General features: G+C 43.5%; 1 protein-coding gene across 2 annotated transcripts in view; it reads right to left on the bottom strand.

Annotated features, from left to right (window-relative positions):
- The window catches only part of LOC137374021 (RNA-binding protein 25-like), a 131523-nt gene that overhangs the window by 91685 nt on the left and 24916 nt on the right, over nt 1–14922 (bottom strand). For both annotated transcript variants that reach the window (XM_068039794.1, XM_068039795.1), the window contains exons 2-4: nt 7224–7344; nt 5985–6034; nt 3048–3095 (exon numbers count right to left, since the gene is read on the bottom strand). In XM_068039794.1, the coding sequence (XP_067895895.1) occupies nt 3048–3095; nt 5985–6034; nt 7224–7329 (204 nt within the window). In that variant the 5' untranslated portion in view covers nt 7330–7344. The remainder of the gene's footprint in view (nt 1–3047; nt 3096–5984; nt 6035–7223; nt 7345–14922) is intronic.

The raw sequence follows: 14922 nt of genomic DNA, 5'->3' as shown, positions 1-14922 counted from the left end.
TGCATCACCTCGCATTTGCCCTGATTGAACTCCATCTGCCATTTCTCTGCCCAACTCTCCAATCTATCTATATTCTGCTGTATTCTCTGACAGTCCCCTTCACTATCTGCTACTCCACCAATCTTAGTGTCGTCTGCAAATTTGCTAATCAGTCCACCTATACTTTCCTCCAAATCATTAATGTATATCACAAACAACAGTGGTCCCAGCACGGATCCCTGTGGAACACCACTGGTCACACGTCTCCATTTTGAGAAACTCCCTTCTACTGCTACTCTCTGTCTCCTGTTGCCCAGCCAGTTCTTTATCCATCTAGCTAGTACACCCTGGACCCCATGCGACTTCACTTTCTCCATCAGCCTGCCATGGGGAACCTTATCAAACGCCTTACTGAAGTCCATGTATATGACATCGACAGCCCTTCCGTCATCAATCAACTTTGTCACTTCCTCAAAGAATTCTATTAAGTTGGTTAGACATGACCTTCCCTGCACAAAACCATGTTGCCTATCACTGATGAGCCCATTTTCTTCCAAATGGGAATAGATCCTATCCCTCAGTATCTTCTCCAGCAGCTTCCCTACCACTGACGTCAGGCTCACCGGTCTATAATTACCTGGATTATCCCTGCTACCCTTCTTAAACAAGGGGACAACATTAGCAATTCTCCAGTCCTCCGGGACCTCACCCGTGTTTAAGGATGCTGCAAAGATATCTGTTAAGGCCCCAGCTATTTCCTCTCTCGCTTCCCTCAGTAACCTGGGATAGATCCCATCCGGACCTGGGGACTTGTCCACCTTAATGCCCTTTAGAATACCCAACACTTCCTCCCTCCTTATGCCGACTTGACCTAGAGTAATCAAACATCTGTTCCTAACCTCAACATCCGTCATGTCCCTCTCCTCGGTGAATACCGATGCAAAGTACTCGTTTAGAATCTCACCCATTTTCTCTGAGTCCAAGCATAACATTCCTCCTTTGTCCTTGAGTGGGCCAATCCTTTCTCTAGTTACCCTCTTGCTCCTTATATATGAATAAAAGGCTTTGGGATTTTCCTTAACCCTGTTTGCTAAAGATATTTCATGACCCCTTTTAGCCCTCTTAATTCCTCGTTTCAGATTGGTCCTACATTCCCGATATTCTTTCAAAGCTTCGTCTTTCATCAGCCGCCTAGACCTTATGTATGCTTCCTTTTTCCTCTTAGCTAGTCTCACAATTTCACCTGTCATCCATGGTTCCCTAATCTTGCCATTTCTATCCCTCATTTTCACAGGAACATGTCTCTCCTGCACGCTAATCAACCTCTCTTTAAAAGCCTCCCACATATCACATGTGGATTTACCTTCAAACAGCTGCTCCCAATCTACATTTCCCAGCTCCTGCCGAATTGTTGGCCTTCCCCCAATTTAGCACTCTTCCTTTCGGACCACTCTCGTCTTTGTCCATGAGTATTTTAAAGCTTACGGAATTGTGATCACTATTCCCAAAGTAGTCCCCTACTGAAACTTCAACAACCTGACCGGGCTCATTCCCCAACACCAGGTCCAGTATGGCCCCTTCCCGAGTTGGACTATTTACATACTGCTCTAGAAAACCCTCCTGGATGCTCCTTACAAATTCTGCTCCATCTGGACCTCTAACACTAAGCGAATCCCAGACAATGTTGGGAAAATTAAAATCTCCTATCACCACCACCCTGTTGCTCCTACATCTTTCCATAATCTGTTTACATATTTGTACCTCTATCTCACGCTCGCTGTTGGGAGGCCTGTAGTACAGCCCCAACATTGTTACCGCATCCTTCCTATTTCTGAGTTCTGTCCATATTGCCTCACTGCTCGAGTCCTCCATAGTGCCCTCCTTCAGCACAGCTGTGATATCCTCTTTGACCAGTAATGCAACTCCTCCACCCCTTTTACCTCCCTCTCTATCCCGCCTGAAGCATCGATATCCTGGGATATTTAGTTGCCAATCATGCCCTTCCCTCAACCAAGTCTCAGTAATAGCAATAACATCATACTCCCAGGTACTAATCCAAGCCCTAAGTTCATCTGCCTTACCAACTACACTTCTTGCATTAAAGCAAATGCACCTCAGACCACCAGTCCCTTTATATTCATCATCTGCTCCCTGCCTGCTCTTCCCCTTAGTCACACTGACAATATTATCTAGTTTCTTTACAGGCTTTTGTTACTACCTCCTCACTGTCAAACTGACCTCAATTGGTTCCCATCCCCCTGCCACATTAGTTTAAACCCTCCCCAACAGCGTTAGCAAATTCATTTCAGATTTCCTGCATCAGCAGTATTTTGCTTTTAATTTAGTTGTGATGCTCTCCATAATGGAGTAGCCTTCAAACACTGTCCAAGCATTCATGTTAAGCATGGTCAAAGAACTGGATGGCTGTCAGTATCGATGCAATATAACTCAACAGGGGGTCAATACCACAGCTATAAAATTCCTGAAAAAGTATCTGATTCTTAGAATTCTTAAAATCTCAGTTGCACTTTGATTTAGTTAACTTCTAAATGATTTTACCTGATTACAAAACACCACACATGCTTTAAAAATATGGCATTATTATGATTCTTCTATGTCCCACATCTTGAAACATAGTATTCTCTCGAAACTCAGAACACCGAAACAGGCCATTTGGCCCAACCATTGCGTGTTGGTGTTTATCCCCTTGCCCTGTTGTCATATCTGTTAATTCCCATTTCCTTCAACCACCTACCAAGCTTAAATGTTAACATGGTCTCTGCTTCAATCACACTAACTCCAGTAATGCACGTATATCGGAGGAGTCCATTTGTTTTTGGCGTTTAACTATGTGTTTGGTGTGATGTGAGTCAATGCCTGTAACTCAACACTCAAGACTCTCCAAGTTCAGCAAGGGTGCTTGGGGATTGCACTAAAGAAAAAAAAAAGTGGTGCTTGGGAACATTGGTGGGGGGGGGGGGGGGAACAAAGAGGGAAGGAACTGCTTTCATACAATTCTTAATGATCAGTTATAGACTGCCATTGGCAGTAGTCCCAGAACTGGTTACCTGTTTGCCCTCTGTTGGGCAACGGTTCATGGTGTACAGCATGGAGACCTGGAAAGGTGGAGGGAGACAACAACAGTAGTAAATACAACACATCTTACAGAAACATGGGCTTAAGTTCTTGTCACACATGGAAGACAGTTTTACAAATGGCACTTCTACTCTAAACTGATCCTAGACTGTTATGATTCTGGTGTTCACGCACTTATATATTAAGCAATGTGCCAAGCAATAGTTCCAGATAACCCCCTCTGAATTTGGAACCATTTTAAGATGGTTATGATTGGAAATCAGAGCTTTTAATGGTGGCTTATTTTGAAGCGAACATCCTTAACAAAGTTCAAATTACAACTTTTAAACATCTGGCTTGGAGAGCTGCGCTCATTTTAACTTCATTCTTTGTACAATTTCAAAAATACCTATTTTCTGAAGATCACATTTTCACCCATTTAAATTTATACTACCCAATTTTAGTGGAAAGTCTTAACATAACAAAACAGGAGGAGTAGACGATAAAGCTCCTTGAACCTGCACTGCCATTCATGAAGATCATAGCTGATCTTCACCTCAAGTTCCCCATATCCCTTGATTGCCTTCTTGCCCAATATCTTTAAAATATTCATCGACTGAAAATCCACAGCCCTCAGGTGTCACTGAGTGAAGAAATTACTCCTCATCTCAGTCGGTAGTAGTGGTGTTGGCCCCTTATCCTGAAATTATAACCACGAGTTCTAGACTCTCCAGCCAGGGGAAACAGTGTTTCAGCATCTTCTCTGTCAAACCAATTCAGAATTTCATTCATTTTATACACATCTCATTCTTCTAAACTCCAGAGAATATAGGCCCATTCTACTCGATCTCTCCTCACATCCCAAGATGTTGTTTTTGCCTCAAGATGTTATATTGCTAATGGAAAATGCAAAGGATTAGACTGTTTTGCACTGGTAAAATAATTCCTGAAACAAAGATTCAGTGAAATTGTGTTTTTACTGATTAAAGGATTATCACTTGGATTTAGTCTATTATATTTACACAGTGGTATTAATATTTATTTTAGTTTGATATTAACAGTCAAATTTCCTTTATCCAATCCTTTAAAAATCAATCATCCTCAGCTGTTGCACGAGTTTTCAGTTTAGACTAAAACTAAGCAATTTTTATCCCAACCAGGAGGTAGCAGATCTGACCCTCACTCTATGCTGAATGAGCCATACTCATTCAGAACAGTATCATCACTTCAGTGCTCTGGGTGAAGGAAGGGGAACACTGACCAGGGTTTCCAAATCCCTGTTGTAGCTGCATTTAAGCATCTCTTGATGACATAATTGAGTTGTGGCCCAGGAGCTCACCAACACATGAATAATGGCCACCTTGGCAGCATGAAGCAGCAATGCAGCAAGGATTCCATGCTTTCAGAAGAGGCAAGAAAATGGTTGCAAAAAGAAAAACAATTATTAACGAGCATTGAAAAAGATAATGTTACCCTTAGATTAGGATTGCTCATTTAATTTCTACATCTGGTTCAGACTGAAATTCTCAATAAGTATTCTGTTATGTTCTTCGAAATGAAAGACTTTGAAGTTTTTTCCTTAGTTTCTGTGATTGAGAGTCCAGATGGCATTATAGGGAACCAAAACACTCCCCAAATACCTTGCTTCTATAATTTTATGTTTTTACTTAAACCATCAAGTTTCAAGATGAACATTTTGAAATACAAGTCAATAACCATTAACTGATTTGCAGCAATTATTTGTAATCTTATCAGTTGGCATTCTGCAGTTTAAAATATGAAAACAGAATTCATGAAGATCTTGTTTGCCATCTACTAAACATGTTTCGTGCTGGCAAAGCTGGGAAAATTTTATTTAAGATAGAATGGTCTCATTTTAATGGGAGTGATGGAAAAGTTGGCCTTTATCTCAAGGGGGCTGGAATACAAAAAGTTACTTTACCAGTACTCTGGTTAGACCGCATCTTGAGTACTGCATTTAGTTCTGAGCTCCACACCTCAGGAAAGCCTTAGAAGGAATGCAGCATTGATTCCCCAGAACAATACCAGAAATTAGAATTAATTTATGAAGAAAGGGTGCTTAGACAAAGCTTGTATTCTCTTGAATATGTCAGGGGTGATCTAATTAAGGTGTTTAAAATGACAAAGGAATTTAACAGGGTAAATAAAGAGAAACCATTTCCTCTGGTGGAACAGTGCAGAACAAGGGGCATAACTTTAAAATTAGCACTGGGCCATTTCGGGATGATGTCAGGAAGCACTTCTCCACATACAGGTAGTCTGGAACTCTACTCCTCACCTCCCAAAAAAAGTTGTTGAGGCTGAGGGTGAATTGAAAATTGAAAAATACTACCAGATTTTTGTTGGGTAAAGGTATTAATATGGGGATAGTGCAGGAACGTGACATTGAGGTAAATGATCAGCCATTATCTAATTGAATGGCAGAGCAGGCTCGACAGGCTGAATGGCCTACTCCTGCTCCTCTGTTCCTAAAGGTTCTGGAAACAAAGCGAGGAGCTGCAGTTAAGATACAGATCAACTGTTCTCTAACTGAATGGCGTGAGAGCCTCAAGGGGCTAAATGGCCCATTCTCCTGTATTAGCCAGCATTATAGATGCAACATCTGATTTCTAAGAACCACTTATTGCAGGCGAAAAACTCTTCACAACCTGTTCGCAGTAGGAAGACAAAGTAATTAAAAATTCAAATTTGTGCAAGGAACTTGAGTGTTGAGTGTCAAATACAATTAGTCTTCACTTGAAACATTTCTTCCACCTACATCATTTGAAAACATCAAGCCAGCTAGTATTGTACTCAATTAACTTAAATTCTACTGACTAATTTCATTTACTTCTGCAATTTGGTCTCTGGTATCATTACAAGCTATCAACCTTTAAATGAAGCTGAACTATAATATTCACCATACTTACAGTTGTGGCAGGTGTCATTATTCCCATCGGTACAGGAATCACAGGTGCCCCTAAAAACATTAAATACAATTTTGAAAAGTCAAGTAGATCATCGCTCCAACCTAATTGCCTTCCCTCTCTCAATGAAACTGCTCCTTCATTCTAGATTATGGTTGTACTGCCAGCCCAACAGGACTTTGCCCAAGTGGCCAATAATTGTCAGCACGGTACCTCATGCTATCATGTCCCACACAATATTGCATCTATAGTGGTAAGGACCACTGGATAGATATCAGGAATAAGAATCTTCAGCTAATTTTTTTCAACCCCTTCCTAGCTTCAAGATGTTGAGGTCAGTGATAGTTGTTGTATTCCCATCCAGGCTAAGATCAGCTAACCCAGCACACATTGTGGATTGAGGCTGGAGCCCTTTTGATGTCTGTAGCTCAGTACCATACCACAAAGGACAAAATTGGAGGTGCGGCAAACAGCGAGGATATGAACCCTAACTGACAGATAGGCTGGCGGAGTGGGCAGAAATGTGGTAGATGGAATTTAATACTGACAAATATGAGGTGATGCATTTTGGCAAAATGAATAGGGAGAGGCAATATATACTTAATGGCACAGGTCTAAAGAGTGTGCAGGAACATAGGGACCTGGAGATACATGTGCATCGATCTCTGAAGGTGGAAGGGCATATTGAGAGAGTGGTTAGTAAAGCATATGGGATCTTGGGATTCATAAATAGAGGCAGAGTACAAAAGCAGGGAAGTTATGCTGAACCGTTATAAAGCTCTGGTTATGTCCCAATTACAGTATTGTCTCCAGTTCTGGTCATCACACTTTAGGAAGGATGTGAGGGTCCTTGAGGCCTCAGACGCCTGCCAGCCAAGGGTAAAATACCCACGGCAGCGGGCAGAGGCCCTTAACTGCCAGTTAATTGGCCATTTTAGGGCCTCGTTTGGCCAGGGGCAGGCAGGCCAGCCTTCGATGGAAAATTGGATGGTCATTTGAAGGAAATAAACTTGCAGGGCTACTGAGATTGAGAGGGAGAATGGGACTGAATGGATAGGTCCGTGGAGAGCTGGCATGGACTTTATGGTCCGAATGGCCTCCTATGCCACAAATGACTATGTAATCACCAGGCTACAGAGACACTCACACATAATTTATACCTATAAATAAACTTGTTCAGAAAAATATTTAAAACACATGGTAGTTTTATACAGCTTTGAAAATAATATCCAATTTACATACCAGGTGGCACAGATGGAGGAAAGCCTGCAAACTGTGGAGGAGGAATACCCGGTGGCAATGGAGGTATCCCTAAAGGAGGGCGATTCATGTGCGGTGGAAATGACATTTCTTCAACACGAACCTGCAAAAAAACAACACTGGTTACATAGGAACAGAAGTAAGCCATTCGGCCCTTCGAGCCTGGTCCATTATCAGATAAGATGGTGGCCGATCGGACTTTGGTCTCAACTCCACTTTCCTGTCTGCCCCCATAACCCTGGGCTTCCTTGACAATCAAAAATTGATCTAACTCAGCCTTGAATAAATTCAATGACCCAGCCTCCACTGTTTTCTGGGGAAGAGAGTTCTACAGACCAACGATCCTCAGAGAAAAATTTCTCATCTCTGTCTTAAAAGGGAGACCTCTTATTTTTAAACTGTGTTCCCTAGCTCTAGTCTCTCCCACAAGAGGAAACATCCTCCTGGTATCCACTCTATCAAGTCCCCTCAGGATCTTATATATTTCAATAAGATCACCTCACATTCTTCTAAACTCCAATGGGTACAGGCCCAACCTGTTCAACCTTTCCTCTTAACACAAGTCCTTCAGCCCAGGAATGAGTTGAGTGAACCTTCTCTGAACTGCCTCGAATGCAATTATATCATTTTTCAAATAAGGAGACCAAAACTGTACACAGTACGCCAGATGTGGTCTCAACAAGTTCCTGTATGACTGCAGTAAAACTTCCCTACTTTTAATCTCGATTCCCCATGCAATAAATGCCAACATTCCATTTGCCTTCCTAATCACTTGCTGTACCTGCATACTAACCTTTTGTGATTCATGTACCAGGACACCCAGATCCCTTTGTACCATCAAGTTCTGCAATCTCTGCATACTGTTTTTCTATTCTTCCTGCCAAAGTTCACATTTTCCCCACATTATACTTCATCTGTCAGATGTTTGCATACTCACTTAACCTATCTATATCCCGTTGTAGACTCTTTACCTGCTCTTGACAACTTACTTCCCAAACTATCTTGGTGTCATCTGTAAATTTAACTACCATTCGGTCCCTTCATCCAAGTCATGTCTCGAGACTGAACTGAGGTTCAGCACTGATCCGAGGTTCAGCACTGATCCCTGTGTCACTCCACTTGTTATAGCTTGCCAACCCGAAAAAGACCCATTAATCCCTACTCTGTTCCCTGTTAGCTAACCAGTCCTTTATCCATGCCAGTATGTTACCCCCTACACTCTTTTCTTGTGTAGTAACCTTTGATGCGGCACCTTATCAAATGCCTTTTTGAAATCCAAGTACACCACATCTACAGGTTCCTGTTTATTCACCTTGCTTGCTACCTCCTCAAAGAACTCAAATTAGTTAAACACGATTTCCCTTTCACAAAACTACATTGACTTTGCCAAGTATCCTGCTATAACCTTAATAATGGATTCTAGCAATTTCCCTATGACAGATGTTAGGCTAAATAGCCTACAGTTTCCTGCTTTCCTGAATAAAGGTGTTACATTTGCAATTTTCCAATTTGCTGTGTTGGCCAGGGGCTGCAAGAAATACAGAATCTGTTACACACTGTTGGATTGTTTGTGAACTATAGTAACCTGAGCTCAGACACTGGCCTGTGCTGCTAAAAACCAGTTTGAACTAATTAATTTATGCGATAAGACAAAGGAGAGATCACAGGAATAGAGCCTTATCTGGACACGGTGTGATACCGGGGTCTTTGGGACTGGGCCAATAAGGAGAAGATACAAACGAGGTGAGCAGGCCTAAACCAACCGGAAAGAGATAGCACAGTTTTGAAGAGATGAGAAAGAGAATAAGTATAGAGAATCTCAGGCATAGAGCCAGTGAGAAACTCCGGAGACCAACCATCGCGGAAGTGGAAGACCCTGCGTGAGCAATGCGGCGACAACGCAAAAGAGAGAGAGAACGGAACGCCTGGCCAGTGTCAGCTCTCCCCTTTTTCAGGTATTATCCTTTGTTTTCTGTGACTAGGTCAGGGAAAGGTCAGAGGAACCTAGTGGGTGTGCTTATCAATTCTAGCTAGCTTTGTTATTAACTGTATAACCCAGTTTGAGTTGCATGCTTTTGGCTAACCAAGTGGATAAGCCTTATTCTTACATTGTACAACAACGTGAATAAAGTAAATTTGATAGTTAAAGAAAGGACTGAGTTTCCTCCTCTTTGTACTAAGCCATTAACCGTAGCCGGTGGATTAGGTGGTCGGTGGCTCTCCTGTAACCCCGATATCCCAAACACCCAGCCTGAGCCTGAATTAAGAGAACCTAGTCCCACATGACAGCCAGGATCAAGTGGGTGAAGGGAATGAAGGGGCCAAGGGGGAGTTGACTTCACGCCACGGTTTACAGCTGGGACCCTTCCAGAATCAAAAGAATTTTGGAATATTATAATCAATGCTTCTAATATCTCCGCAGCCACTTCTTTTAAGACCCAAGGATGCAAGCCATCAGGTCCTGGGGACTTGTCAGCCTTTCGCTCCAATAGTTTTCCCAATACCTGGTGATTGTTTTAAGTTTCTCCCTCCCTTTCACCTCTTGATTTTCAAGCATCTTTGGGAAGTTTTCAAAATCTTTTAGTGATGACAGACAAAATATACCTGCTCAACGCTTCCGCCATTTCCTTGTTTTCCATTATTAATTCCCCAGACTCACTAACTAAAGGACCAACACTCGCTTCAGTTACTCTTTTCCTTTTTAAATACTTGTATAAACTCTTACTGATTTATATTTCTAGCTAGCTTTCTCTCATACTCTAATTTCTCACTATTATTTTTTAGTCATCATTTAGTCCACATTTTCAAGCTTTTTTTACAATAATTTATTAGGATGCTGGGGTGTATTTGCAAAACAATTCATTCAAACAAAGAACACCATTGTACAAGACTTTGGTTAGGCCCAGTTCTGCACTCCCTATATGGCAGCCAATATTGAGGCTTTGGAAAGAGTGCAGAAGGGCTTCAAGATTAATTCCCAGTTTAAAACATCCTAGTTGTCCAGACAGGCTCAAAGAACCTGGACTCTACACTTGAGAAAAACACAGACTATGGGGTGATTTGACCAAAGTTTATAAGATGATGAAAGGATTCAACTGTGTTTGTGTATATCAAGTGTTTTAATTGGATGGGTTAGTGAAGGCCAAAGGTCACTCTTACAAGGGCAGACCTAGGGTAGATTTTGGGAGGAGGTTCTTTCCCCAGAGAATAATGGGCATGTTCTACAGGCTGCCGGCTCGTGTGCTGGTTGTCAATTCGCTGAAGCTGCTTCTGGCTGGGGAGAAGATAAGCTTTTACAATAGGTAGGTACCTGGTACGTTGATCTGGGCCAGGGTGATTACCTGGACTACTTATTAGTACCGAAGGGGACAGAGAGCAAATTTCCAGATTTTATTCAGCAAAGCAGCAAGGTTTTTCACTTGTGAAATCAAAACAGTAGGGAGCTGTGTGGGGCGCAGGTCTATCCTTGGCCTAGTGCTGCCATCCTTTGCCTTTTCTCCCCCAAATCCTTTCTTCTACTGTTCAAGTTCCCTTGATTCTAACAGTGGGTGCAAACTAACTATTAAACAGCCTGTTAGTTTAAACCCCATCCCCCGACCTTACATTCAGAATCCTGGAAAAGACTTGGATCTGGATTTTCTTTCAAATTTGGCTTCAAATTCCTAACTTCCCTGTACATCAAGACAACATTTGTGCTCTGGAGTACACTGGCTGGACCGTAAGGCCCAACTTCTATCTCTGATCTGCTGCTTTTTTGCAATATTCAATGTAACCTTGATCAATTTATAGCCCTTCCCCCACAATTGCTGTGACTGAGACTTCAATCGCCTGTGCAGCCTGTGGCTGACCACTGGTTATACTGGTTTTTCAGCTTCAGTCTGTTCTTGGCCAGAAACTGGGCTGAGCCAGAGAACAAACCTTTGCTACTTCTGGATTTTATCGTGTTGTCCAACTTTGCCGTCATCTTTCTGATCCTGTAACTTACAAGTACCCCTCCTGCACTCTCATTCCCATGAAAATACCTCGATCAGTGCAGCCTCCAGCAGTGTTCCTTCAATTACCTCCTGGACTTCATTCATTACACCTGTCCCTGAAATTGGACAACAGCCCTTTGATGCTGCATGCTGACTCCACCTTACTTCTTGATTATTGTCCCTCGATAGACATCCGATCTTAATTCTGGACTCCTTTCTATTATTTCCTAACTATTTGCTATTTACTATCAGGTTTTACCGTATCCTAATTTTGATGTAACTTGAACTTGCCCTGTGTCCATTCATGTGTGCATTTTGGCTGGCGCTCTAGACTAGAGCCCTTCGCTCTATTTCCACTTTTTTCTTTTTTTAAATCTCTTTTCTCTTTACTCCTCCTAGACACCTCTCTTCTATCGTCATGCCTGCTTTCAGTTCTCCACTCTCAGGTACTCTGCCCTCCCAATTCCCTACCCCAACCTTTCAGTAGTCCTCGATCTTCCTGCTCTCTTGCCACTGTCCCAGGCTTGAACTCCCTCTTAGATAAGCCTGCTTCCCTCTGTGCCTCTCTGGGCATCCTCCAATGGGCTCATCGAGGCACTTGTAATTGGCTCATTACAAGCAGTAACCCCAATTGCCCCATTCCACTCTCTTGTCAACCTTCCCATCCAGTGCATCCTCTGAGGGCTAATCTTGCCTATCTCCTTCCCATCCAACTAATCCCTCCCACTGCTGAGCCTGTGGACCCTGCCAGATCACCTTGAACCTCTCCAGTGCAGATCACCTCACACCGCTCCCCAGTACACATCTCCCTCCAGAATGTCCATTCACTTGCTAACAAAGATGTAGATGATGCACTGACATAGTCTTAACAGAAACCTGTCTGAGGGGTGATGACACTTTTCCCCTCAATGAAACCTCCCTGCCTGGCTATATCTTCCATCACGTATCCTGTCAAGACTGTCGTGGTGGCGGTATGGCGTTTATCACCAAATCTTACCTTGGCCTGACCCCCTACTCTTTTGGCACACTTTCATCCTTTGCACATCTCACCTTGTTCCACCCCTCTCACCTCTTAAAACTATCGTCTCTACCACCCATCCACCCGAGATATCTTCACTGCATTCCCTTCTTAGCCTCTGCTCTGAACGACATCGCATCTTCGGTGATTTTAAACTATATCTCAACTCATCATGTTCTCTCCTCTGATTTCACTGCCCACTTAGCATCCCTCAATCTCTCCATCCATGTAAACTCCCCAAACCATATCCACAGCCACCACCTAGACCCTGCCCTCTCACGTGGTCTTGCGACTCCCAACATATCATAGGTGAGGACATCGCTCATCACTTCCTTGTATCACTCTCCATCCACATTCCCCTTCCACATCCCAACCGTACCTCCTTCTATCTCCACCACCAGAAACAACTATTCTCCAATTCACTTACACTGTACTTGCATAATTCCAACTATCTAGCCTTTGGCCCTCCATTTACCACAACATTTCTGCAGATACTAATTTGCTCAACTGAACCATCACCTCCACCTTTGATGCCCTGGTCCTCAACAAAGCAATTACTCTCACTCACCCTCGTCATTTCCCTGATACAGCCCTCATCTCCGCTCCCTTAAGTCCAAGGAATGCAGACTGGAACGGAAATGGCGGACAACTAGTTTAGCCATTCACCACATCCTGGAATGCAAAGAAAACCCTCAGCTTCTTCTCCCTACGGCAAACCATCTTCGTAAAACCCTCTACCCTGTCACCTTAACCCTCATTTCCAATAATAAGTGTGAGGAACTCATGGTCTTTTTTTAAGGCTGTGTTTGCTGACAATGCAACCACTAGGAAGCTTTGTACTAGCACATGCGCAAATGCAGCCTCATCAACTGAAACATTACTGTCTGCGATGTTGCAATTGCCATGATTACAGATAGTGCTGCTCAACTTATCACAGAAAAACAACTTCAACCCATGGTAGCACAATGGACATGTTTGATACTCAGAACATTGCACTGTTTAAAGTCTCATCAGAAGGACAGCACCTCTAACAGTGCTGCACACCCTCCGTAATTCTGAGAGATTTCAGCGCAATCCCGCTCTCTGGCTGCTCACACCCCCCCCCCACCACTCACCAATCCTGCTCTCCCGCCGCTCACCACCACCACCGCCCCCCCCACCCCAAAATCCCACTTTGCTTCTTCGGGCGGAGCAAGTGGCCGAGAGGAGGGAGGTGGCCCGCAGCCTAGAGCTAGCGTCTGCATGGATTGGGTTGGCGGCGGGGGGGGGGCCATGTGCCAGTTAGTCCTGACAAGGCAAGACGTAGGCTGCTCATGCACAGCATCTCAGAGTGCAGGAGACTGTTTGCGCATGTGCACAGCTTGGAGCTTGGCCGCTGCGTTGTCAGGACATTGTGTTTTTTAATTCACTAAGAACTGGGTTCTGATGAAAGGTCACAGATCTGAAACGTTAACTCTGTTTCTCTCTCCACAGATGCAGTCAGGTCTGTTGAGTACTTTTATTTCAATTTCCAGCATCTACAATATTTTGCTAAAGATATCCCCCTGCCCGAGCCTTGAACTTAAATCTTTCTCTAGATTTTCTCCAATCGCCCCTCATGCCCTCTGCAAGCTCATCTTGCCCATGAGAGCCACCTCCGTCTCTCTCAATCCTAATCCCACTCAACTGCTGACCACCCAGTTTCCCCTCCTGGTCCACATATTTGCTGATATCGTTAACTATCGTCTCTCCAGGTGTTGTCCCTCCCTCCTTTAAATCTGCATCATCACCCCTCTCCTCAAAACATCAACCCTTGCCCTACTGTCCTTGCAAACTACCAGCCCATCTCCAACCTTCCTTTCCCATCCAAGTCCTTGAACACGTTGTCACCACCCTATTTCTCATCTCCATGCTGCCCCTTGCTGATATCACCCAAAAGGAGAGTGTTAAGTTTTCACATGTATGCTGACAACACCCAGTTCTACCTCACCATCACCACTCTCGACTCCTCCACTGTTGCAAAATTATCAGAATGCTTATCGACATCCATGAATGAAAGAGCAGAAATTTTCTCCAGTTAAATATTGAGAAGACTGCAGTCATTGTTTTCAGTTCCCACTCCAAACTCCATTCCCTAGCTACTGACTTCCATCCATTTCCCTGGCAACTGTCTGAGACTAAACCAAAGATGTTGTTATATTTGACCCCGAGATGAGCTTCTAACCACATATTTGCACCATCACTAAAACCACCTATTTCCCCCTTTAACATCGCCTGAATTCATCCCTGTTCAGCTCATCTGCTATTGAAACCCTCATTCATGTCTTTGTTATCTATAGTCTTGACTATTCCAACACATTCCTGACTGGTCTCCCATATTCTACCCTCCGTAAACTTGAGGTCATCTAAATCTCTGCTGCCCTGTACTTTCTCGTACCAAGCCCTGTTCACCTATTACCCCTGTGCTTGCTGACCTACACTGGCTCCTGGTCACGCAATGCCTCAACTTTCAAATTCTCATCACTTTTTTCAAATACCCCCCATGACTTCACCTCTCCCTACCTCTGTAATCTCTTCCAGTCCCACAACTCTCTGTGTTATCTGCCTTCATCGCATTCTGGCCTCGAGCATCTGATTTTAATTGGTCTATCACTGGCGGCTGTGCCTTCAGCTACTGTGGCCCTAAGCTCTGGAGTTTCCTCCCTAAACC

Source organism: Heterodontus francisci, chromosome 9 (genome assembly GCF_036365525.1).
Source record: "Heterodontus francisci isolate sHetFra1 chromosome 9, sHetFra1.hap1, whole genome shotgun sequence".
NCBI lineage: Eukaryota > Metazoa > Chordata > Chondrichthyes > Heterodontiformes > Heterodontidae > Heterodontus > Heterodontus francisci.
This window is presented reverse-complemented; position numbering and strand designations above follow the sequence as displayed.